This window comes from Oncorhynchus mykiss, chromosome 5 (genome assembly GCF_057628025.1).
Source record: "Oncorhynchus mykiss isolate SJ-2025 chromosome 5, ASM5762802v1, whole genome shotgun sequence".
In the NCBI taxonomy this organism is placed as follows: domain Eukaryota; kingdom Metazoa; phylum Chordata; class Actinopteri; order Salmoniformes; family Salmonidae; genus Oncorhynchus; species Oncorhynchus mykiss.
In genome coordinates this window covers 16,135,087-16,159,441 of record NC_143026.1, presented here as the reverse complement: position 1 = coordinate 16,159,441, position 24,355 = coordinate 16,135,087, and the positions used below count along the sequence as shown (strand labels likewise).

General features: G+C 41.5%; 4 protein-coding genes, 5 non-coding genes and 2 pseudogenes across 10 annotated transcripts; 9 read left to right on the top strand and 2 right to left on the bottom strand.

The window, feature by feature from the left end:
• Window positions 1-58: 58 nt before the first annotated feature.
• Window positions 59-14,343, bottom strand: med22 (mediator complex subunit 22). 2 transcript variants are annotated; one of them, XM_021601907.3, is made up of 5 exons: window positions 14,214-14,343; window positions 9,500-9,647; window positions 9,154-9,234; window positions 8,623-8,831; window positions 59-1,009 (listed from the first exon to the last, which is right to left on the bottom strand). In XM_021601907.3, exons 2-5 carry the CDS (start codon window positions 9,620-9,622, stop codon window positions 808-810), a joined length of 615 nt encoding a protein of 204 aa, XP_021457582.1. In that variant the 5' UTR covers window positions 9,623-9,647; window positions 14,214-14,343; the 3' UTR covers window positions 59-807. The 2 variants fall into 2 exon arrangements, with proteins under 2 accessions (XP_021457582.1, XP_090090059.1); XM_090233933.1 differs by lacking the exon at window positions 9,500-9,647 and having other exon boundaries at window positions 14,214-14,313.
• Window positions 14,284-19,049, top strand: rpl7a (ribosomal protein L7a). The gene is made up of 8 exons (XM_021601906.3): window positions 14,284-14,374; window positions 15,157-15,277; window positions 15,493-15,642; window positions 15,936-16,076; window positions 16,280-16,359; window positions 16,612-16,742; window positions 16,977-17,046; window positions 18,756-19,049. Exons 1-8 carry the CDS (start codon window positions 14,372-14,374, stop codon window positions 18,858-18,860), a joined length of 801 nt encoding a protein of 266 aa, XP_021457581.3. The 5' UTR covers window positions 14,284-14,371; the 3' UTR covers window positions 18,861-19,049.
• On the top strand, window positions 15,012-15,086 carry LOC118964750 (small nucleolar RNA SNORD36). Its single transcript, XR_005051943.1, has one exon. It is a non-coding gene; the product is annotated as a small nucleolar RNA SNORD36 (small nucleolar RNA).
• On the top strand, window positions 15,340-15,408 carry LOC118964755 (small nucleolar RNA SNORD24). The gene has a single exon (XR_005051948.1). It is a non-coding gene; the product is annotated as a small nucleolar RNA SNORD24 (small nucleolar RNA).
• Window positions 15,742-15,810, top strand: LOC118964756 (small nucleolar RNA SNORD24). Its single transcript, XR_005051949.1, has one exon. It is a non-coding gene; the product is annotated as a small nucleolar RNA SNORD24 (small nucleolar RNA).
• On the top strand, window positions 16,134-16,205 carry LOC118964747 (small nucleolar RNA SNORD36; annotated as a pseudogene).
• On the top strand, window positions 16,446-16,522 carry LOC118964748 (small nucleolar RNA SNORD36). The gene has a single exon (XR_005051941.2). It is a non-coding gene; the product is annotated as a small nucleolar RNA SNORD36 (small nucleolar RNA).
• Window positions 16,836-16,905, top strand: LOC118964749 (small nucleolar RNA SNORD36; annotated as a pseudogene).
• On the top strand, window positions 17,161-17,226 carry LOC149983177 (small nucleolar RNA SNORD24). Its single transcript, XR_016496458.1, has one exon. It is a non-coding gene; the product is annotated as a small nucleolar RNA SNORD24 (small nucleolar RNA).
• A 203-nt stretch (window positions 19,050-19,252) lies between the features above and the next one.
• Window positions 19,253-21,796, bottom strand: surf1 (SURF1 cytochrome c oxidase assembly factor). The gene is made up of 9 exons (XM_021601905.3): window positions 21,589-21,796; window positions 21,376-21,439; window positions 21,127-21,254; window positions 20,955-21,037; window positions 20,642-20,833; window positions 20,455-20,527; window positions 20,208-20,370; window positions 19,924-20,005; window positions 19,253-19,782 (listed from the first exon to the last, which is right to left on the bottom strand). Exons 1-9 carry the CDS (start codon window positions 21,649-21,651, stop codon window positions 19,719-19,721), a joined length of 912 nt encoding a protein of 303 aa, XP_021457580.1. The 5' UTR covers window positions 21,652-21,796; the 3' UTR covers window positions 19,253-19,718.
• On the top strand, window positions 21,735-24,330 carry surf6 (surfeit 6). Its single transcript, XM_021601903.3, has 4 exons — window positions 21,735-22,142; window positions 22,347-22,577; window positions 22,748-22,830; window positions 22,981-24,330. Exons 1-4 carry the CDS (start codon window positions 22,052-22,054, stop codon window positions 23,677-23,679), a joined length of 1,104 nt encoding a protein of 367 aa, XP_021457578.1. The 5' UTR covers window positions 21,735-22,051; the 3' UTR covers window positions 23,680-24,330.
• The last annotated feature ends 25 nt before the right edge of the window (window positions 24,331-24,355 follow it).

Below are 24,355 nucleotides of genomic sequence, written 5' to 3'. Positions count from 1 at the left end.
TAGCTGACTATTTTTGGATTGTTCCAGAAATCTTTTTTTTTTAAGATTAGAGACAGGCTTGAGTTTATAATGGTGTTTTATTCACTTGTCAAATTCTTCATGCAATTAAAAGCTTACTAACTGAAATTGCAAAATTACAAAAACAATGCTACAAAAGATATCCAAGAACATAACATCCATACATTTGCATGACATGCAGTCTTATGGTCATACATTTAGACAAATTAACCAAAATAAAGAAATTGGCATCAGTAATGCACCATGTTTCTGCCACTGGGGTAACTGAAATGTCTTTCGAACTAAATCTCAACAAGTGTATGTAATGGGGATATTAGACCGACAGGGCAAAAACAAGTTGTTTGGGCCAGCTAAGTCTTCACACTAGTTGCATTAAGCATTATCTCTAATCTTGTCCAAATTTAACTTGGAAAAAAAAAATAGCATACTCTATCCATTTGGTCGGATACCTTGCTACAGAGCTTACAGCATTTATAAACTATCGGAGAAGCAACCTTAGATGGATTACCATTATTGATTAATTAAAGTATGAGTGATATTTGTGCAGTTGGAGTGTAACGTTAGCTTATCAACAGTGTTCATCATACTGATCCCTTGTAATATTAAAGTAACATTAAAGGTCTTCAGTTTTGCTTGCCCCCCATTTCCACCAGACACACTGACAGTGGAAGACTTGTCATACTGTACATGGATAGACTATGATACATTAACACTAATCTACGTACCACTGAGAATCTGAGTGACAGTGTTGGAGGGAGAGGTCCATTCTACATCTATATGTGGTCTGCTTTAGGGCTTGTCTGCTGCGGCGGTGGTCCCGTGTCCGTTGAGGTGGTGTTTGGGGGTGGTCTCCTGGGAGGCAGGTCCGTCTGTGTCCTCCTCGACCCCCTGGGCTGACCCGGAGGTGGCGCCCCCGTCCGGGGACGCCCAACTGTCCCAACGCCAGTAGGCCTCACACAGGGGCAGGTCGGTACTGTCCCACTGACCGTAGCTTTACCAGAACAAAAACCATAGAGGGGCATAGAATCAGCAAAGCACAGAGAAGAGAGGTGTGTGTCTGACACATCTGGTTGAGTACAGACACACACCTGCATTAAAGAGACAGACACAGGAATGATGCACAGGAAACAGCAGTATGAAATACAAGCTTAAGCTTTAAAAGGATTCCAGAGGAATGTCAGCTAGGTCTAGTGTCTGGTGCTGTGACCATTTCCCTATATAAATGTCTGTAGTCTTTCATTCCTCTTCGTCTTCGCTATTAACAGCTGCAATGCAGTCTCAAAGATGGTAAACTGGATACATTCATTGCTTGTTTTGTTTCCATTTCCAAATGCAACACAATCAATGAAACATGACCTGGAGCAAAGGGTCAATAGGTAGGTAAAAATCTGTCGATGTGCCCTTGAGAAAGGCATGTAACACTAATTGCGTCTGCTAAATGCCTCAAATGTAAACGTAGAGTTGGGTCATCTGTAACTGACTGTTAGATACACTAGTTGTTGGTATTAGGGTTGTTGCGATACAAGTAATGTGATACTCTGAAGTATCATGGGAAGGAATCAAAACAAAACATGACGCGTACTGAATTTCCTGAGGAAAACAGTCCTAATGTCAGAAACCAGCAGCCTGATGTTGTCACCCAGAATCCCATGTTTATTTTCCAAGATAAAGCACACTCTGTCACATACAGTTGGTTTTTGAAGGATCAAGGAGTTTAGTCTGCTTTGTGTTTTCCTTTTTGCCAAGGAAAATCAAGTATCGTAGTATCACAATACTGGTGTCGTGACAACCCTAGTTTGTATCACCTAGCTGTGTAATCTTACCCCCAGAAGTGCATTAGATCCTGATGCAGGGCAAAGAACAGGAAATGCACAGGCAAAGAAAAAGAGGGCATACAACACCTTGCATGCTGAAAAGCAGCATCTAGAGACAGCTAGATTTCTCACAGTTAAATAAATTAGACAGAAAATTACATTGTTTTGTCTCTAGTTTATTTTTCAGTGTTTATAAAGATAAAATACTTGGTCTATGTCAATGATATATATATATATATATATATATATACACACACACACACACTATATGACCAATAGAGGGTGCTGTGTTGAAGCCACCATGCCTCCATCTTGACAGTGTAAAAAATGGAATAGAAATGCATTTATTAATGTCTACATTTGTTTTTGCCACATTTATTCTATTACAGATACCTTAATGCATACTTTTACATTATATTGTGAGCTATTTTTTTCTTTACAAAGTATAATTTTGGGAGATTACTAATGTTACTGTCGCCACTACAACAACAAAAACACTTAAATACATGCAATTTTGTCCTTGAAAATTTAATTTAAACACTGTAGAATTCCATTCATTCCTATGGAGGACTGCTCCTACTGGGCAGGGCAAATATGGCCGACCGGTGGCTTCAAAGCCTCTCAATGGTCAATAGATTGCATCAGCAATCCAGGGTTTATATACATCATTGGTCTATGCAGGTGACGGACACAGACTAAATACATATTGCCATAGTTGGTGTGTGTGCAACAGTGCATGCTTTGTGAACACAGTTTGCACGGTTACTGGCTTGGTCAATTGTCAGATACAACACTGGATTCCGTTCAATGCAAAGTTTCTGGAACCCTCATAGAGATTAGATTTGTCTAGCACTTTCCAGTATAAAACCATTCAATAGAAAATAAATAACACAAATGCCTGTGTGTTGGTTAATGGACCTATATGTTCACAATTTATAATTAGGGTTATAAATGCATAATACTTTTGCTTGTAGAAATGATCTTACAGTGATTTTGTAATTAAAGCATAGTTTTTTCTTCTTCATTAGATTCCAAGTATTTTGCAATGAAAGCATTTTTAAAACATGTTTTTTCTTACATTTCCCTTCCTGAGCCGTTTGCTCTGAGTTAACACAAATCTTTCAATTACATGATTGAATAGTTTACTAAAGGATCTTATCCACATTTCAGCACACAACTACACCCACTCACCAGTCCACAAATACTGACTGTAAAGCTTAAGAATGTGTTACCTAGATACCTATAAACGGTATACAGTTGAAGTCGGAAGTTTGCATACACCTTAGCCAAATACATTTCAACTTAGTTTTTCACAATTCCTGACATTTAATCCTAGTAAAAATTCCCTATTTTAGGTCAGTTAGGATTAGAGGTTGATCGATTATGATTTTTCAACGCCGAAACCGATTATTGGAGGACCAAAAAAAGCAGAAAACGATTAATCGGCTGATTTTTATTTTTTATTTATTCGTAATAATGACAATTACAACAATACTGAATGGACACTTATTTTAACTAAATATAATACATCAATAAAATCAATTTAGCCTTCAAGTAAATAATGAAACATGTTCAATTTGGTTTAAATAATGCAAAAACAAAGTGTTGGAGAAGAAAGTAAAAGTGCAATATGTGCCATGTAAGAAAGTTAACGTTTAAGTTCCTTGCTCAGAACATGAGAACATATGAAAGCTGGTGGTTCTTTTAACACGAGTCTTCAATATTCCCAGGTAAGAAGTTTTAGGTTGTAGTTATTATAGGACTCTTTCTCTCTATACCATTTGTATTTCATATACCTTTGACTATTGGATGTTTTTATAGGCACTTTAGTATTGCCAGCGTAACAGTATAGCTTCCGTCCCTCTCCTCGCCCCAGGAACACATCGACAACAGTCACCCTCAAAGCATCGTTACCCATCGCTCCACAAAAGCCACGGCCCTTGCAGAGCAAGGGGAACAACTACTTCAAGGTCTCAGAGCGAGTATCGTCACCGATTTAAATGCTATTACCGAGCACCCCGCTAACTAGCTAGCCATTTCACATCCGTTACAACAGCCTAATCTTGGGAGTTAAACAGCACAATGCTTGAAGCACAGCGAAGAACTGCTGGCAAGCGCACGAAAGTGCTGTTTGAATGAATGCTTACGAGCCTGCTGCTGCCTACCACCGCTCAGTCAGACTGCTCTATCAAATATCAAATCATAGACTTAATTATAACATAATATCACACAGAAATACGAGCCGCAGGTCATTAATATGGTCAAATCCGGAAACTATAATAAACTAAACTAACTATAACAAAATGTTTCTTCTTTCAGTGAAATATGGAACCGTTCCGTATTTCATCTAATGGGTGGCATCCACAAGTCTAAATATTCCTGTAACATTGCACAACCTTCCATGTTATGTCATAATTACGTAAAATTCTGGCAAATTAGTTCGCAACGAGCCAGGCGGCCCAAACTGTTGCATATACCCTGACTCTGCGTGCAATGAACGCAAGAGAAATGGCACAATTTCCCTAGTTTAATATTGCCTGCTAACCTGGATTTATTTTAATGAAATATGCAGGTTTAAAAAAAATATACCTCTGTGTATTGATTTTAAGAAAGGCATTGATGTTTATGGTTAGGTACATTCGTGAAATTTCATTAATTTTACCCCCTAATTTTACCCCCTTATCTCCCCAATTTTGTGGTATCCAATTGTTAGTAGTTACTATCTTGTCTCATCGCTACAACCCCCGTACGGGCTCTAGAGAGACGAAGGTCGAAAGCCATGCGCCCCCCGAAACACAACCCAACCAAGCCGAACTGCTTCTTAACACAGCGCGCATCCATCCCGGAAGCCAGCCGCACCAATGTGTCGGAAGAAACACTGTGCACCTGGCGACCTGGTTAGCGAGCACTGCGCCCGGCCCGCCACAGCTAGTGCACGATGAGACTAGGATATCCCTACTGGCCAAACCCTCCCTAACCCGGACGACGCTAGGTCAATTGTGCGTCGCCCCATGGACCTCCCAGTCGCAAATGCGCTTTTGTTAAATCATCCCCCATTTGGCGAAGTTGGCTGTCTTTGTTAGGAAGAAATGGTCTTCACACAGTTCGCAACGAGCCAGGCGGCCCAAACTGCTGCATATACCCTGACTCTGTTGCACAGAACCCAAGATAAGTGACACAATTTCCCTAGTTAAAATAAATTCATGTTAACAGGCAATATTAACTAAATATGCAGGTTTAAAAATATATACTTGTGTATTGATTTAAGAAAGGCGTTGATGTTTATGGTTAGGTACACATTGGTGCAACGACAGTGCTTTTTTCACGAATGCACTTGTTAAATCACCCGTTTGGCGAAGTAGGCTATGATTTAATGATAAATTAACAGGCACCGCATCGATTATATGCAACGCAGGACAAGCTAAATAAACTAGTAATATCATCAACCTGTGTAGTGATACATTTAATGATATCTAGCACCTTACCTTGGCTCCTTGCTGCACTCGCATAACAGGTAGTCAGCCTGCCACGCAGTCTCCTCGTGTAGTGCAATGTAATCGGCCATGATCAGTGTCCAAAAATGCAGATTACCGATTGTTATGAAAACTTGAAATTCTGCCATTCCGATTAATCGGTCGACCTCTAGTTAGGATCACCACTTTATTTTAAGAATGTGAATTTCAGAATAATAGAGAGAATCATTTCTTTCAGCTTTTGTTTCTTTCATCACATTCCCAGTGGGTCAGAAGTTTACATACACTCAATTAGTATTTGGTAGCATTGCCTTTAAATTGCTTAACTTAGGTGAACGTTTTGGGTAGCCTTCCACAAGCTTCCCACAATAAGTTGGGTGAATTTTGGCCCATTACTCCTGACAGAACTGTTGTAACTGAGTAGGTTTGTAGGCATCCTTGCCTTTTCAGTTCTACCCACAAATGTTCTATAGGATTGAGGTCAGGGCTTTGTGATGGCCACTCCAATACCTTGACTTTGTTGTCCTTAAGACATTTTCCCACAACTTTGGAAGTATGCGTGGGGTCAATGTCCATTTGGAATACCCATTTGCAACCAAGCTTTAACTTCGTGACTGATGTCTTGAGATGTTGCTTCAAAATATCCACACAATTTTCCTCCCTCATGATGCCATCTATTTTGTGAAGTGCACCAGTGCCTCCACAACATGATGCTGCCACCCCTGTGCTTCACGGTTGGGATGGTGTTCTTCGGCTTGCAAGCCTCCCCCTTTTTCCTCTAGACATAACGATGGTCATTATGGCCAAACAGTTCTATTTTTGTTTCATCAGACAAGAGGACATTTCTCCAAAAAGTACAATCTTTGTCCCCATGTGCAGTTGCAAACCGTAGTGTGGCTTTTTTATGGCGGTTTTGGAGCAGTGGTTTCTTCCTTGCTGAGTGGCCTTTCAGGTTATGTCGATATAGGACTCATTTTACTGTGGATATAAATACTTTTGTACCGGTTTCCTCCAGCATCTTCACAAGGTCCTTTTCTGTTGTTATGGGATTGATTTGCACATTTCGCAACAAAGTACGTTTATCTTTAGGAGACAGAACTCGTCTCCTTCCTGAGCGGTATGACGGCTGCGTGGTCCCATGGTGTTTATACTTGTGTGCTATTGTTTGTACAGATGAACATGGTACCTTCAGGCGTTTGGAAATTGCTCCCAAGGATGAACCAGACTTGTGGAGGTCTACCATTTTCTTTCTGAGGTCTTGGCTGATTTCTTTTGATTTTCCCATGCTGTCAAGCAAAGAGGCACTGAGTTTGAAGGTAGGCCTTGAAATACATCCACAGGTACACCTCCAATTGACTCAAATTATGTCAATTTTCTGGAATTTTCCAATCTGTTTAAAGGCACAGTCAACTTAGCGTAGGTAAACCTCTGACCCACTGGAATTTTGATACAGTGAATTATAAGTGAAATAATCTGTCTGTAAACAATTGTTGGAAAAATTGCTTGTGTCATGCACGAAGTAGATGTCCTAACCAACTTGCCAAAACTATAGTTTGTCAACAAGAAAGTGGTTGTGGAGTGGTTGAAAAATGAGTTTTAATGACTTCAATCTAAGTGTATGTAAACTTCCGACTTCAACTGTATGTTCTCTCAGTCATCAGCCTATTACAAACAACCGAGGAAGAATATAGCAACTAGATACACTACATGACCAACAGTAAGTGGACACCTGCTCGTTGAACATCTCATTCCAAAATCATGGGCCTTAATATGGAGTTGGTCCGCCCTTTGCTGCTATAACAGCTTCCACTCTTCTGGGAGGTTTTCCACTAGATGTTGGAACATTGCTGCGGGGACTTGCTTCCATTCAGCCACAAGAGCATTACTGAAGTCGGGCACTGATGTTGGGTGATTAGGCCTGACTTGCAGTCAGCGTTCCAATTCATCACAAAGGGGTTCGATTGGGTTGAGGTCAGGGCTTTGTGCAGGCCAGTCAAGTTCTTCCACACCGATCTCAAGAAACCATTTCTGTATGGACCTCGCTTTGTGCATGGGTGCTTTGAGATGCTGAAACAGGAAAGGGCCTTCCCCAAACTGTTACTACAAAGTTGGAAGCACAGAATTGTCTAGAATGTCATTATATGCTGTAGCATTGAGATTTCCCTCCACTGGAACTAAGGGGCCTAGCCCAAACCATGAAAAACAGCCCCAGACAAGTATTCCTCCTCAACCAAACTTTACAGTTGGCACTATGCATTCGGGCATGTAGCGTTCTCCTGTCATCCACCAAACCCAGATTCATTCATCGGACTGACAAATGGTCAAGCGTGATTCATCACTCCAGAGAACGCATTTCCAATGCTCCAGACTCCAATGGCGGCAAACTTTACAGCACTCCTGCCGACGCTTGGCATCGCGCATGGTGATCTTAGGCTTGTGTGCGGCTGCTCGGCCATGGAAACCTATTTCATGAAGCTCTCGACGAAGAGTTATTGTGCTGACGTTGCTTCCAGAGGCAGTTTGGAACTCGGTAGTGAGTGTTGCAAACGAGGACAGACGCTCTACGCACTTCATCATTCTGTGGTCCCGTTCTGTGAGCATGTGTGGCTACCACTTCGCGGCTGAGCCGTTGTTGATCCTAGACGTTTCCACTTCACAATAACAGCACTTACAGTTGACAGGGAGCAGCTCTAACAGGGCAGAAATGTAATGAACTAACATGTTGGAAAGTTGGAATCCTATGGCGGTGCCATGTTGAAAGTCACTGAGCTCGAGTAAGGCCATTCTACTGCCAATGTTTGTCTATGGAGATTGCATGGCTGTGTGCTCAATGTTATAAACCTGTCAGCAACAGGTGAGGCTGAAATAGCAGAAACCACAAATTTGAAGGGGTGTCCACATACTTTTGTATATATAGTGTACACTAGGACCACACTTATGATTGGGTATAACATTTACCATGTTGAGACCTACAATCTTTCATACATGAGGATATAAAAAAAAACTTCCAGAGGCATTACAAACAAGGCACATAATTTAATTTTCAACCAAATGAGATTAGATTCATCATGGTGAATGTACTGCAAAATAACTTTGCCCATAGATCAACCATCTATTTTGCTGTTAAAACCAGCATTTGGATATTCTATTGAAGTTGACGCAATACACAGAGACACTAAAGGACTAATGGCGATGACTGAGGTGGTGGGGTAAGATAAACCCTTCATAAGGCACGACAGTGAGGGGGAATAGGGGCTATAAGTCAAGATAGAGTGGATCAACCGAACCTTGACTGTGCAGTATGAGCCTACTTGTACCTGGAGGAGTAATATTCTTCCTCTAGCTCGTACAGGTCGATGGCGATCTCGTCACGGAGCGAGGTGAGCTTCTTGTCGCACTCCTCCTGCAGCGAGCGCAGCTGCTGGTTCTGCAGGCTGATGGCCTCGTTGACCGAAGGGAAGTCGTTGAGGATCAGGAACTGTTTCAGGTCCGACACTAGCTTCATCAGGGACTCGCCCGCACGCACCTTCAGACACAACAACAAACCACTGGGATTATCACTGGTGCTTTTGCCTTGTAACATGCACTCAATACAGGGTCATGTTCATTATGCAACAAATGTGGAAGAAACAGACTGAAACAGGGTGGGACTACCTGAAATTGTTCAATAAGAAACGCTCATTTGAGTTTTCTGTTCCAAAATGTTTTCAAATGTTTTCCATTGCAGGCCCAAATGAACATGACCCAGGGTTGAATTCCAACTCAACCATTAAGTTCCCTAAGCAAGGGGTTTAAAGTTGAAGGAAAGCTCTCCTAGTCTCGAGGGAGTCTTGCTGGCATGTACTTACAATGTTGGCTGCTCTGACGTGCATCTCATAGTGGTCCTGCTCAGCCTGAGTAGCCCGAGAGACCTGTGTCTCGTCCTCTACCTGGAGCAAAACAACACAACACATTTTGGTTGAACAGAAGAGATAGAATGACTTTATGGGTTAAACCGTCATTCTTTCAGTAAAAAAAAACATTAGGAAAAAACTCCTTTGTCTGTTTCTCTCTTTCGCTCACATAGACAAACACACACTGTCTCACACACTCAAATGTGATCGCATGATCACACACACACACACACACACACACACACACACACACACACACACACACACACACACACACACAATACCGTAACGTTACAGCTACCTTTGCGGTTTTTATGATTTCCGTGAGGTTATCTAGAATGGACCTGATATCATCCTTCAGTCTTTTGTTGTAGTTCTGAAGAAGACTCTCCTTGCTTTGAGGGAGCGCTCTTTGATTGGCCATCGTATTCAGGAATGTAAACAAACCCCTAAAAGCAAATAAAGGAGATACATAACATTCAAAATACCCCCACGTTATACTGTAGTTAGCCAGCAAAATAAAACGGCATGGCATTGCTAGCGCGCATCATCAAATGCAATGTCTTGACTTCTTCGTCTTCTTTGGGATTGGGTTGGCGGATCACATTCCAACTTTTAGGTGCATACACTGCCACCTATTGTACGAGGATAGTCACAACCTACCTACGTTAAATTACGGCAATACAAAATTGGGGGAGATTAAAATGACCCTGACAACTATTAGCCCCTCAAAAAAACACTACCTAATTCCACTATTTAACCCTATTTTACCCTTCTCCAGGCCAATGGTCTGGGAGGACAGAACACTATCACTCAATATCCCCTGCAACTCTTCTGCAGTAAAATCTCGCAATCAAATCAAGATGTATTGGTCACATACATATATTTAGCAGAAGTTATTGCGGGTGTAGCGACATGCCTGTATTCCTAGATCCAACAGTCCCAAGTACTTCTCTGCAGCTGTTTTCTGTGACTTACGTTCCATTTCTGCAGTACAGTTGACAACCATGGCTATGAATATTAAAAAACCCACCTTACGAAGCACATTTTATTCCCATAACGCTTTATTGGTCTCTGCCTACTCACAGGAATCTTCTCAGAATCCCTCACCCTGTACCCATCTTCCTCTACCACTCTCTTCATTGCTTCAGCATACAACACTTTCTGTACTGCTCTAACCCTGGCAACCTCAACATGCCTTTCTCTCACAGGACACCTCCAATCTCCAGCGCCATAAGCCAATGTCTTGACTTTTTACACTTGACAGTGGCGTCGCATTCATGAATGCCAGAAGAAGCCCCAAAAAATAAAAAAAATAAAAATACAATTATTTGTCTTTTGTCTCTCTGTGTTTCATAATTTTCCTTCAATTCGCAAGAGGCTGAATGTACTGTATCTCACCGGAGAAAGCAAAACAGTGCCCCTGTCTGGCCAGTAGCATTCAATGCAAGGGAAGCCAGCGAGCATTTGGTTAATAAAAAAAAGACAAAATAATAGCCAATCAGCATTGACCTAAACTGAGTGCGCTCAACTGTGAATAGTCCTGGTGCACCAAAATAAAGGGTCAAGGGAAGCCAGTTTGTATTTCACATCACTGCTGTCAATTCGCGTCTACTAGCTGTGTTTTTGTCTTCCAGTGGCTAGCTAGCTAGAATGGTCCCTTTCCTATATTAGGCATGGGTGGAGATGGGGATTTGATTCTGATCCAACCATTAATTCAAAAGTTATAGTAATATGGTATACATAACACAAACACTAATTTTATCTTTGTATGGTGTGGTAATATTTAGCTGTTTTATGGGATAACTCGGATTAGAGGTCGACCGATTAATCGGAATGGCCGATTAATTAGGGCCGATTTCAAGTTTTCATAACAATCAGAAATCTGTATTTTTGGGCTCCGATTTGGCTGTTTTTTTTACACCTTAATTTAATATTTTTTTTAACCAGGCAAGTTAGTTAAGAACACATTCTTACTTTCAATGACGGCCTAGGAACGGTGGGTTAACTGCCTTGTTCAGGGGCAGAACGACAGATTTTGACCTTGTCAGCTCGGGGATTCAATCTTGCAACCTTACAGTTAACTAGTCCAACGCTCTAACCACCTGCCTCTCATTGCACTCCACGAGGAGCCTGCCTGTTACGCGAATGCAGTAAGCCAAGGTAAGTTGCTAGCTAGCATTAAACTTATCTTATAAAAAACAATCAATCAATCCATCATAACCACTAGTTAACTACACATGGTTGATGATATTACTAGTTTATCTAGCGTATCCTGCGTTGCATTTAATCTATGTGGTGCGTATTCGTGAAAAAGGACTGTCCTTGCTCCAATGTGTACCTAACCATAAACATCAATGCCTTTCTTAAAATCAATACACAGAAGTTTATATTTTTAAACCTGCATATTTAGCTAAAAGAAATCCGGGTTAGCAGGCAATATTAACCAGGTGAAATTGTGGCACTTCTCTTGCATTCATTGCACACAGAGTCAGTGAATATGCAACAGTTTCGGCCGCATAATTTGCCAGAATTTTACGTAATTATGACATAACATTGAAGGTTGTGCAATGTAACAGGAATATTTAGACTTATGGATGTCACCCGTTAGATAAAATACGTAACGGTTCCGTATTTCACTGAAAGAATAAACATCTTGTTTTTGAGATGATAGTTTCCGGATTCGACCATATTAATGACCTACGGCTCGTATTTCTGTGTGTTATTATGTTATAATTAAGTCTATGATTTGATAGAGCAGTCTGACTGAGCGATGGTAGGCACCAGCAGGCTCGTAAGCATTCATTCAAACAGCACTTTCGTGCGTTTTGCCAGCAGTTCTTCGCAATGCTTCAAGCATTGCGCTGATTATGACTTCAAGCTTATCAACTCCCGAGATTAGGCTGGTTAACCGATGTGAAATGGCTAGCTAGTTAGAGGGGTGCGCGCTAATAGCGTTTCAAACGTCACTCGCTCTGAGAATTGGAGTGGTTGTTCCCCTTGCTCTGCATGGGTAACACTGCTTCGAGGGTGGCTGTTGTCAATGTGTTCCTGGTTCGAGCCCAAGTAGGAGCGAGGAGAGGGACGGAAGCTATACTGTTACACTGGCAATACTAAAGTGCCTATAAGAACATCCAATAGTCAAAGGTTAATGAAATACAAATGGTATAGAGAGAAATAGTCCTATAATTCCTATATTAACTACAACCTAAAACTTCTCATGTTAAAAGGAACCACCAGCTTTCATATGTTCTCATGTTCTGAGCAAGGAACTAAAATGTTAGCTTTCTTACATGGCACATATTGCACTTTTACTTTCTTCTCCAACACTTTGCTTTTGCATTATTTAAACCAAATTGAACATGTTTCATTATTTATTTGAGGCTAAATTGATTTTATTGATGTATTATATTAAGTTAAAATAAGTGTGCATTCAGTATTGTTTGTAATTGTCATTTTTACAAATACATTTTTTTTAAATTGGCCAATTAATCGGTATCTGGCTTTTTTTGGTCCTCCAATAATCGGTAACGTAAACTCACCCCATTCCATACAAATGTGCGCAACCGCAAAATTCAAACGAGGCTACAAAGAAAACGAATGGGACTGTAATGACTGTGTTGACGTCAAAATCGGGGGTGTGAACTAGGTTTCTATTCAAGCGTTGATCGACATGGTAATAGTATTGGAGAAAAGTTGAAAAAACTGACCCTCCGTGACATCTTGACGTGTCATGTCGTAACATACAGCACGCATAAAGCAACTATTTCTGTCTTACAATCTCTCTCCACCAGGTGTAGCACTTCTATCATACTTTAAAAACAAGAAATGGACAGTGGCGGGGTAAGGGGGGATACATAGTAATTTTTTTTGTCATCATTGCATGCGATCATCATTCTCAAAGCCGCTGTTTACTTCTAAGATCACTTTAGCACCGCCCTAAAAACCTGATTCAAATTCAACACAAACCTTCAAATAGGTATGTAATGACACATTATATAAACTCTTTATAGTGTTTTATTTACATTTTAGAGGCGATAAGGTGATACGTTGGACAGATCGAGTGAAAAAAAGCAATTTTCCCACACAACATCTCTCCTTCTCACTATCACGCATTAGTTTCGCTTCCCCACCCGCCATTTTTAAAAAGACCAGACGGGCTCATTGCCTGCTTGAATTATGCAGAAACGGGCAGCGTTTAGGTCATGTAATTGATTATGTTGGAAATGGGATAAATTGTGCTTTACAATGGTATTGACATTACAGTTGATCTGGAAGTATTACTTTTTGGGGCGCTAGAATAAGGGCAATTGTACGGACCAAGGTTTACGTTTACGAGTTTACGTTATCGGCGTTGAAAAATCATAATCGGTCGACCTCTAACTCGGATAACTCATTGTTGTGTTCCTGGCCTGAGAGGATAAAAGGCTAATGTTAAGTAGCTAACGTTTCACATGAAAGTAAGTCAGGCAAGCGAGCTAACATTTTAGCCAGGTAGCCTAAGATAACCAAAAATAAATGCCTGTACTGTATGACAGCGTGATAGACAGTTTCGCCAACATGAAAGAGCGGCGGATGACATAAGCTTCCTCTCTCTACAAGTAGGGTGAGTCAACACGTTTTTTCTACTTGCACGAATGCGTTTGTAACATGCAATATGCTTTGTGGACTTCACCGGACAGAGGTTGCGCTCCAGTTTTGTGAGAAAGGTGTGGTTGAATTTATTCTGCCACTGTGTCTTCTTATTGTCTCGGCCTTTAGACCTGTATATCACGGGTGCAAGGCATATTAACTAACACAATTTTTTAGAGCAAACAACGCAATTATCACAACGCTTAGGTTGTAATAAGGTTTTTTTTCTGGATTCGCCAGTGATTTTACCCACGCACCCACCGCTACTGCTACTTGTAGAAATGAAGAGAAATCGATGAACTCAACCACAAATCGTCAATACTGAGGTCATCTATTTGTGCATGGTATATACAGTTCTATATCAATTATAAAACATCACGTACCTCCTAATACATTGTTGAAACTATTATTTATGAAAATAGAAAGGTGCACATCCCGTTCAAAATCACCACTGCCGTCGATTGTTTATGACGTCACATAAATGTCTCGCGGTACTTAAATTACCCACAATCCATGGATCTTCCTTTCTGTCTGATCCAACATGGTGAGTGTACGGGTATTTTATTTCGGGGGGAAATCTAGATGTTTTCATCCCTCGTCATCTTCTTTGTAAAGCTATGATATCTGATAAACGTTATAGTAATATGGTATACATAACACAATAACCAATTTTATCTTTGTATGGTGTGGTAATATTTAGCTTTTTTTCGGAGAACTCATGAATTGGCAGTGATATTGCCGGTGACGTTATCCACACGGGACCTCCTAGTACAGCATTTTAATTAATGTATTCGGAGTCCGACAGTGCGGCTGAAATGTAGTGTATGCACGTATAAATCGCGTCACACTTGTGGCGGGTAGTGTACAAGATTAGATGGACAACCAAGTAGTAGGCCTAACCTCGCTTCAGCCCGTTTTGCTAACTACGGTGCCTGCCCTCTTGCAGTCAATTCGCATAGACAAGGGGATACTGGCCTTGTGTAACGTTACATACAATTGTCAAATGCCTGTTTGGATAGTTAACGAGGAATGTAAGCTAGTTGTTTGGTTGGTTTACTTAGCCGGCTAGGTATCCATAACTAACCTTACCTCGCAGTAAAGTTTGTTGGTTAACCAACTTACATGTCACGACGTGTAGCTTCCTTCGTTATAACCACGGAACAGTCTTTATTTTCTGGCTTTTGCTGTGATGCTTTGAATTTCTTCAACTGAATACACAAACAACTGAATACACAAACGTTTTAACCCTGAGCTAAAGCCACACTATTGTTTAAATGTCTTTGACCAAACTGTCATGTATGCTGACCAGTCTACTTTTTTAAACAGCCTAAAGGCAAGAAGTCTAAGGGGAAGAAGGTGGCACCAGCCCCTTCTGTGGCCAAAAAGCATGAGGCCAAGAAAGTGGTCAACCCCCTGTTCGAGAAGAGGCCAAAGAACTATGGCATTGGTGCGTAAAGTGAACCTTTTGGGATTTGTATTTGATTTCTAGTAACTGTTCTGTCTTGCCTGTGCAGATGATGTAAAGAATATTTGCTATCTTAACAACAATGCAGACAACCCACCAAGATCGCTGATGCACTTGTTCCATGACTATAGTGGCTTTTGACTTTTCTGATTACGCAGTACTGATTGGATGCACTAATCTCCCATGTTTGTTCATAGGTCAGGACATCCAGCCAAAGCGTGATTTGACACGCTTTGTGAAATGGCCCCGTTACATCCGCCTGCAGAGGCAGCGCTCCATCCTGTACAAGCGTCTGAAGGTCCCCCCAGCGATCAACCAGTTCACCCAGGCACTAGACCGCCAGACTGGTAGTTCTCAGTGCATGCGTTTATCAATTTTGCTGTTGATACATGTATTGTTTGGGTAATTTTTTCTGGGTCTTGAATTATTTATTTTGTGAGGTATTTTGCAGATGATGTGAATAATATTTGCTATCTGAACAGCAATGTTGACATCCCACCAAGATCACTGATGCACCTTACTTAGAAGACCCTAAAATGATCCTTGTGGATCTCTAACTTCAGACATTTTGAGTCGCAGGTCGTGTTTTTTGCTATGTCCCAGAGACAGTTAATGTACTGGTTTTCTATTTCCCTCACAGCCACACAGCTGTTCAAGCTGGCCCACAAGTACAGGCCGGAGACCAAGCAGGAGAAGAAGCAGCGGCTGCTGGCCCGCGCTGAACAGAAGGCCGCTGGAAAGGGAGACACCCCAACAAAGAGGCCACCTGTTCTCCGTGCAGGTGAGGCAGAGATTAAGGTCTTTTTAAAGAAAATAAATTATACATACTTTGGCCTTGATGCAATGATGCTTGAATTTCTTCACCTGAAACAATCATGTAGTTTTATTGAGCTTTTTAACCCTGAGCATAAGCCATGAATTGTTTGACTATTTCAACAACTCTGTTGAATGTGGGTTTGATATCCATGTTGAATTCTCCCATAGGTGTGAACACTGTCACCACTCTGGTGGAAAGCAAGAAGGCCCAGCTGGTGGTCATTGCCCACGATGTGGACCCTATTGAGGTAAGACAACTGAAATTGTAGGCTTGTTTCTTGCTGTATGGGTTCGCTTTGGCAGGCTGTTATTACTCGTGGGCATATGTGGTCATTTGCAATGATGCTTGAATTTCTTCACCTGAATCCTCTATGTGGATCAAAACATACGAGCTTTTTAATTCTGAGCTAAGACCGCTGCCCTGTATTGTAGTTGAGAAGGCACAGCCAGAAATGTGTTGTCCATAGATATTGATATCATTTTTCTTGTCTCCTCTGTAGCTGGTGGTCTTCCTGCCTGCTCTGTGTCGCAAGATGGGCGTCCCTTACTGCATTGTCAAGGGCAAGGCCAGGCTGGGAAGACTGGTGCACAGAAAGACCTGTACCTCAGTTGCCTTCACACAGACAAACCCGTGAGTAACAAGTGGCAAAGCCAAACATTGATGCACTGAGGCTTACCTCTAGTAAGTTGTGCTTGTGCTCTTTTTAAATCTATGAAATCCTTTTGGCGATGATGTATGAATTTCTTCAACTGAACAACCGTGTGGCTTTATGAGCTTTTTAACCCTGAGCCAAAGGTTTACGTGCAGTTCACCTGGATGTCAATTGTACTTTGGCGATGCACTGACATGTTCCTACTTTTTCAGTGAAGACAAAGGTTCCCTTGCCAAGCTGGTGGAAGCCATCAAGACCAACTACAATGACCGATATGAGGAGGTGAGTGGCCAGTCTGATCAGCTACCGTTTTGTCAATATTGACTAGTAGTCAAGCCACAATGTTTCTGGGTCCTGAAGATGGATGCATTTTCTTGTGGGTTCATTTTTGGCTTTTGCAGATGGGGATGAATATTTGCTATCTTAACAGCAATGCTGACACCCACCAAGAATACTGATGCAATTAGCTTAACCTTTCTATCGCAGGGGTTCCACTAGCGGAACACCGACAACATTCCGCTGAAAAGGCAGTGTGCGAAATTCAAAAATATTTTTGGGAAATATCTAACGTTCACACATTAACAAGTCCGATACAGCAAATGAAAGATAAACAAGATGTTTATCTACCCATTGTGTCCGATTTAAAAATTAAAATAAATGCTTTACAGCTAAAGCACAACATGATTATGTTAGATCATCAAGTTGAAGAAACACACAGCCATTTTTCCAGCCAAAGATGGGAGTCACAAAAAGCAGAAATATAGATAAAATTAATCACTAACCTTTGATCTTCATCAGATGACACTCATAGGACATCGTGTTACACAATACATGTATGTTTTGTTCGATAATGTGCATATTTATATCCAAAAATCTGTTTATTGGCGCCTTACGTGCAGTAATGTTTTGATTCCAAAACATCTGGTGTTTTGCAGAAATACTAAAAATACACATTGATAAAAGATACAGCTGTTATTCACAGAATTAAAGATGGACTTCTCCTTAATGCAAACGCTGTGTTAGCTTTCAAAAAACTTCACGGAAAAAGCATCAGCTGAGAACGGTGCTCAGAACCCAAAACAGCCAGGGGAATAGTCACCATTTTGGAATCAAAAGTTAGAAACAACGCCATAAATATTCACTTACCTTTGATCTTCATCAGAAGGCACTCCCAGGAATCCCAGGTCGACAATAAATGACTGCTTTGTTCCATAAAGTTCCATTTATGTCCAAATAGCCACTTGTTGTTAGCGTGTTCAGCCCAGTAATCCATCTTCATGAGGCGAGAGCATTTCATCCAGGCAAAAACTCTAAAAGCTCCGTTACAGTCCTTTAGAAACATGTCAAACAATGTATGGAATCAGTCATTAGGATGTTTAACATAAAACATCAATAATGTTCCAACCGGAGAATTCCTTTGTCTTCAGATAAAGCACTGGAACGCGAGGTAACTCTGTCGGGAGCTCGCGTCATGAGACAGAGGCACTATGCCAGACCACTGACTCAAACAGGTCTCATGAGCCCCTTCTTTATGGTAGAATCCTCACTCAAGTTTCAAAAGACCGTTGACATCTAGTGGAAGTGCAACCTCATCCATACCTCAATGTGTACTTGGTAAGCCAAGCTTTGAAAAACTACAAACCTCAGATGTCCCACTTCCTGGTTGATTTCTTCTCAGGTTTTCGCCTGCCATATGAGTTCTGTTATACCCAGTCATCATTCAAACAGTTTTACAAACTTCAGTGTTTTCTATCTAATAATAATAATAATAATATGCAAATATTAGCATCTGGGACAGAGCAGGAGGAAGTTCACTCTGGGCACGCTATTCATCCAAAAGTGAAAATGTTGCCCCCTATCCCCAAAAAAAACATTTAACTTGAGGGGGATCTAGCTTAAAGCACATGAGTCACCACTTTGTCTCCCTGGACTGACTTAATTAAACCTGGTTCCCACTGAATTAACTCATGACAATGTGCTTCCTCTTCTAGATCCGTCGTCACTGGGGAGGTGGTATCATGGGTCCGAAGTCCACAGCCCGTATTGCCAAGCTGGAGAAGGCTAAGGCCAAGGAACTGGCCACCAAGCTCGGATAAACTGTTTGATATCAAAATAAATGTCTCAAGAAATATGCTCTTGTTTTTTGTCCAATGAGAACCCCTATGTTATGCATGTTAGCCTTAAATGGATTTTGTGCTGATCACATGAGTTTCAAATGTCAACGGTAGTGGCACATTTTGTGTATTGAATCTATAAAATAAATGATCATACACCATTGGTGCCAATCATGTTTAACATATTGGTATGATTTCTGATGCCGGGAGAATTACCTGGACAAAGTGGGACTACTGGTGCTCCTGTGTATTACACTTGCTGACCTAAGTGGCATTACCCATTACCCAGCAGAAACACTGGTGTGCTTTACTTGAAATAGCACAGCTCAGGCCTGAACATGTTTAAACCGCCCAATCATAACATGACAACTGGATGCAGTTCGCTATTTTATTAGGATACTTCATATGCACAACAATCCTACTTACACATGCAATTTCATTGATTTGAGTTGGACATCAAATTCATTAGGCCAATTATCGATTTCACATGACTAGGAATGCAGGTATGCATAGACAACAAAAATGGGCCTCGCTCATGGTATTTGTGTGCATTCAAATTGCCATCTAAAAATGTAATTGTTGTCCACCGCTTATAAATGCCCATAGCCCCACCGCCATTGTGCACATTTGAGAGAAATACTGGTGTTTGGAAAATTTCTGGGGTCTTTTATTTCAGCTCATGAAACCAACAACTTTACATGTTGCATTTGTAAGTGTACATTTGTCAAATAAAACCTAGACATTAAGTACCTACAGCAGCTTCTATACTGCCATGATCTGGCTGTGGTATATTCATGACAAATGTATTAATTTACACGACTCAAGCCATTGCAGGGTGTTTTACACAATCCTTTTGATGAACTTGGCATACCACATGTAAGAGGTTGCTGCACAGAGGCCATACCTACAGAGAGGAAGAGAAGCACTCATTGGATATGCATACAGCTCAAGTGATCCTAGTTCTACTTTTAGTTATGCAAGCCATAGAGGCTCATAGTGAAGAAAAAAATTAGGACAGTAATTGATATGAAAAATTACAACTTACCACGTCATAATGTACTGCATATGTTCATTTCTTAGGGTGACTCGGGTCTGTCCTCCTATTGGTCCACCCGGAATTGTGCTGGCTGAGAATATTAACCAACAAACCTTAGCTTTTCATTCATTCTCAATGAAACACGCACTACCAACTCACTTCGGATAAAAAAATAGATTTACTGTTATTCCAAACCTCAGATAAAGGGAATGTTAATCACCATTCAGTCTTTCATATACCATGCAATTAAATCAAAGTGTATTGTCTAAATAGGGTAATACTGAGAGCTGTACCCAGGTCAGCATCGATGAAGATCTGCTCGGCCCCTGTGACTCTAGCCATTGTCTCCAGGTCGCGGTAGTGCCAGCGGTTGCGGTCCACGTCGTTTTGTGGCACAAAGGGTTTGCGGATCTCTGTCAGCCTCACCACACCTACCAGGTCAACCTCGTCATCCACCTACAGAGCAGCGCCATGACAAAATCATCACCCATGACAACTTTGAGTCTTGAATTAGACAATGAATATGGGGGGGGGGCTTACCTGTCCCTTCATCCTGGTTTCTGGTTTGATCTTCTTCCTAGGAACATATCCTCTGTTTACAAGGATCGTGATCCTGTGAAATGTATACAAGAATGTCAACAGTGTAAAGAGACAATAATGTCTTAACATTTTGGAGCTCTCACATACATACTGGTAGCAGCAATTGCGATGTGTGTGTGTCTCTTACCCTAGGTCACTGCAGTAGAACGGGGTAACGACATTGGCTCCAGTATCTCCACTGGATGACAGCTGGCCTGCCTCCCTTGCCTCTTTCTCTGGGTCGACAGGTGAGCGTGGTAAGATGTACATCTCCTGGGAGTGGTCATAGTGCCCACGCACCTTTACTCTCCTGTACTCCAGATTGTTCAACTCCAGAGGACTAGGAAGCAAAGACATACAAGAGCATTACAAACACTTCCAGTCTGAACTAAAAAAATCAAGACAACATAATTATGTGTAATTTATCTGTCTGATAACTTGTGTGTGCATGTGTTCCTCACTCAATAGGAAGAGGAATGGGTTCCACGGAGGTAAGACTTCTCAGTTCTGCAATCAACTTAATTTTCCATTCCCGACGTTTCACCTAAGTAGAAGAGTTGCTTAGGTCAGTATAATTTGTCATATCCATTCTAGAGGTACTGCCATTTGAACTACTGTTTAATGGAGCCATACCTGCCATGTCCCAAGACCAAATGTGGTGACAGGGATCAGAAGCAGGAGCCATTTGAGGAAGGAGTCCTCTCCCTTCGCTGCACTGGCAGCTGTGGAGCTTGACAGTCGACCAAAGTTGATACACTTGCCTGGAGTGTTTGGAAAGGTGTCAGAACTATAACCATTACGAATCAACGTTATGCAATGGTAAGCTTCGGTCATTGAATCACATGGCTAGTTTGCTAGCTATGAATATGTCTGAAACATTACCTTCTGATTGTTTGAAGAGAGGCAGTCGTGGCAATAGAGTCCTCTTGAAATAAATTGCATGTGACTGAAAAGAGAAATGCATTCACCTACATCATTACATCAGCAGTCAAACTGTAGGTCACTGGAATTTATGCAACAGCAAGCTAGCTAACGCCAGTTAACGTTAGTTCTTAAGATATTAATACTTGAAATACAGTAGCTATATCAACTTACGTTATTTTTGATCATCTTCAGGGTCTTAGCAGAACACGCGAACATAACTGTTAAACTGCCCATAGTTACTGAAAATATGGTAAACACACAGAGATAGTCAATTTGACAAGGCAACTGGCAAAACAACTTACATGTCCTGTGTGCAGGAGGGATTGGGTTTGATGTAACTACATCCGGTCCAACCAGACTTCAATGTGACGCCCATTTCAGTCTGTACACGTGCATTTGTAGCTAGCTAGTACTTTTAATGCTGTCTGTCTTTGGTTGTCATTTTAACAGCAAATGTTGCAATTTTATTTTGATCATCATAAGTAAAGTTATTTATTCACCATTGGTTAAGGTATCAGAAAGATGACCTGCAACATCTCACTCATACTTTCTGTTTGAAGAGGGACTTTACATTAGCTAGTGGCTATTTATTGTTAGCAGATTCGTGGTTGTCGATTTTTTTTTTGTTCGAGAAATGGCAAGTCTTGCTTCAAAGGACTCATACCTTCAGAAATTGGCGAGTAAAGTATGTGCTCAACAGCAAGAACCAAGGAATAGGCCATTTGGTAAATGTTTCCAGGTTCTATCTATTAGCTAGCTGCATGTTTTAATTTGTATGACAATTGTTTTTGAATACATTTTAGATGGTTGCTGATGTTAATCAATGAACCTCTAGCATCACTGACTTCAAAATAAACACCCCTCCAATGTATAGGCATTTTCATCTGTACTTATACAACCTAACATGTTGTCTCTCTTCATGAATGAAGTCCCTTTTCAAGGTGGACGTGTGGCTGGCCCTCCAAAGAAGAGGAACAAAACCAATCACAAACAGATAAGTGTAAACAGCAATGTAGCGAAACACCAGAAGTTACCTTTGAAGCCAAACAAGAAGCTTGCCATCACCCCAGCACAGAGAGCACCTGGTGTAGTAGAACAGAAGATCTCAAAAGCTACAGTTCCAAATGGGGTGGTGGTTGAGACTAAACAGAAGCCCAAAGGTAAAGTTATATATTGATGTCCAGTCCACAAATGATGCTCAACTTCCTAACATCTTCTGGTGATACTTGCCTTTCCTCTTGGTTTTTTGTCTAGGTCCAATATAAATGGTGTAATAGCCATGTCAGAGACATTATTGTACTCTTCGCTGACTTTTGTTCTCACCCTGAAGGTGGAAAGCCAGGTACTAAATTCTCCACGGTAGATATTCTACGGCAGAGACTTCATGAGAAGATTGAGGAGTCTCGTGGCCAGGTATGTGTTAGGTTATCTAAGGGGTTGTTCAGTGTCTACATGCGGTAAAATGTCTCATTACCGATCCACAGTTGACTGTCATGACTTGGCAATGCACATTTCTGTTGATATAGCCTACAACTAACCTTACATCCCCTTTTCTTCCTGTAGGGAACCCCTAAGGACCCATCCTCTGAGGAGGTGCAGAAGAAGCGAGAGAAGAGAAAGCAGGAGAGGGAGCGCAAGAAGAGGAAGCGTAAAGAGTTCCTCATTAAGAAGCTCGCTGAGAAAGCTGGCTTAGAGTATGAGCCTGAGATCAAAAGGGAAGAGGCCCCTCCTCCCACCGCACCAGCTGCGGGCAAGCGGGACGAGACAGCCATCGTCTTCAACAAGGTGGAGCTGGGCGATGGTGGGTTCTTGGACAAAGAGCAGAAGAAGAAGGAGAAGAAGAACCGGATAAAAGGCGGCCTGACACCGCTGGTAGGCAAGAACTACAAGCAGTTGCTGGGGCGCGTGGAGGCTCGCAAGGCTAAGCTGGAGGAGCTGCGGGAGAAGGATGAGGGCAAGGCCAAGGTGCAGGAGGAGAAGATGAAGTGGACCAATGTGCTGTACAAGGCAGAGGGTCTGAAGATCAAGGATGATGAGAACTTGCTGAGAGCCTCGCTCAAGAGGAAAGAGAAGATGCGCTCGCAGCGGAAGAAGAAGTGGACGGAGCGCAGCGAGACGGTGGTGGAGAAGATGCAAAGGCGACAGGACAAGAGACGCAGGAACATCCAGAAGAACAACAAGGGCAAAGTGGAGAAGAAAAAGGACCGGGCCAGGAAGAGGGGCCGCGTGCTGCCTGAAGACCTGAAGAAGGCTCAGGTGTAGGTGGATGGGGAGGAGGGTCAAGCTGAGGGTTGTGGAAAATGGCTGGATTAATTGATGAACATGTCTTTTTGATTGAGCTCTACTGCTTTTTTGTGGTATGGTGCTTTGTCCAGTGTCCACATAATATTCACAATGCTTTGGACTTATGTTAAAAGCCACTGGACAGAGCAAAGACCCAATACAGGGTTCCTCAAGGTTTGAATAACCAGAGCTCTTTGTCAAATCAATGCTTGCTTTTTTACTTTTTATTCTGTTGGTCGCAATGTTTGACACATGCCATGGATGTCCTGTATTGAAAGTGTAAGCTTCAGTTTAAAATACTTAACTTCATCTGATTTCTCTATATTGAATGTCAATGTTTTGCTAAATGTAATTGAACTTAAGAAATATGCCCATATTAACTACCCTGTATTCATTTGTTTGAAAGCGCCACACAAATAGCATTGGAAACACGTAATTGCCATATGTGATGCACACTGACTCTTATAGATTGATTGAGTGATTCATAGGCCTATTAATGGGTGTTTATGTAAACAAATGAAACACTAAGGTAGCAACTGATGGTTAATTATGTATAAAATTATTTCATTGGCGCGTGCACTATTCATCCGCTGATGTAGAACCGGTGAAATAAACCAACCCAAAACTAAAGGCGCAAGCGACAATTTATATATTA

Coding starts and splice junctions, on each gene's coding strand:
- rpl7a (XM_021601906.3), top strand. Junction 16,077..16,279: donor GCCACCTGTTCTCCGTGCAG/GTGAGGCAGAGA, acceptor ATTCTCCCATAG/GTGTGAACACTGTCACCACT. Junction 16,360..16,611: donor ACGATGTGGACCCTATTGAG/GTAAGACAACTG, acceptor TCTCCTCTGTAG/CTGGTGGTCTTCCTGCCTGC.
- surf6 (XM_021601903.3), top strand. CDS start 22,052: ATGGCAAGTCTTGCTTCAAAGGACTCATACCTTCAGAAATTGGCGAGT. Junction 22,143..22,346: donor ACCAAGGAATAGGCCATTTG/GTAAATGTTTCC, acceptor TCATGAATGAAG/TCCCTTTTCAAGGTGGACGT. Junction 22,578..22,747: donor GACTAAACAGAAGCCCAAAG/GTAAAGTTATAT, acceptor CTCACCCTGAAG/GTGGAAAGCCAGGTACTAAA.
- surf1 (XM_021601905.3), bottom strand. CDS start 21,651: ATGGGCAGTTTAACAGTTATGTTCGCGTGTTCTGCTAAGACCCTGAAG. Junction 20,834..20,954: donor CCCATTCCTCTTCCTATTGA/GTGAGGAACACA, acceptor TTTGCTTCCTAG/TCCTCTGGAGTTGAACAATC. Junction 20,528..20,641: donor TTCTACTGCAGTGACCTAGG/GTAAGAGACACA, acceptor TACATTTCACAG/GATCACGATCCTTGTAAACA.
- med22 (XM_021601907.3), bottom strand. CDS start 9,622: ATGGCCAATCAAAGAGCGCTCCCTCAAAGCAAGGAGAGTCTTCTTCAG. Junction 9,235..9,499: donor AAATCATAAAAACCGCAAAG/GTAGCTGTAACG, acceptor GTTTTGCTCCAG/GTAGAGGACGAGACACAGGT. Junction 1,010..8,622: donor GAAGAATATTACTCCTCCAG/GTACAAGTAGGC, acceptor GTTCTGGTAAAG/CTACGGTCAGTGGGACAGTA.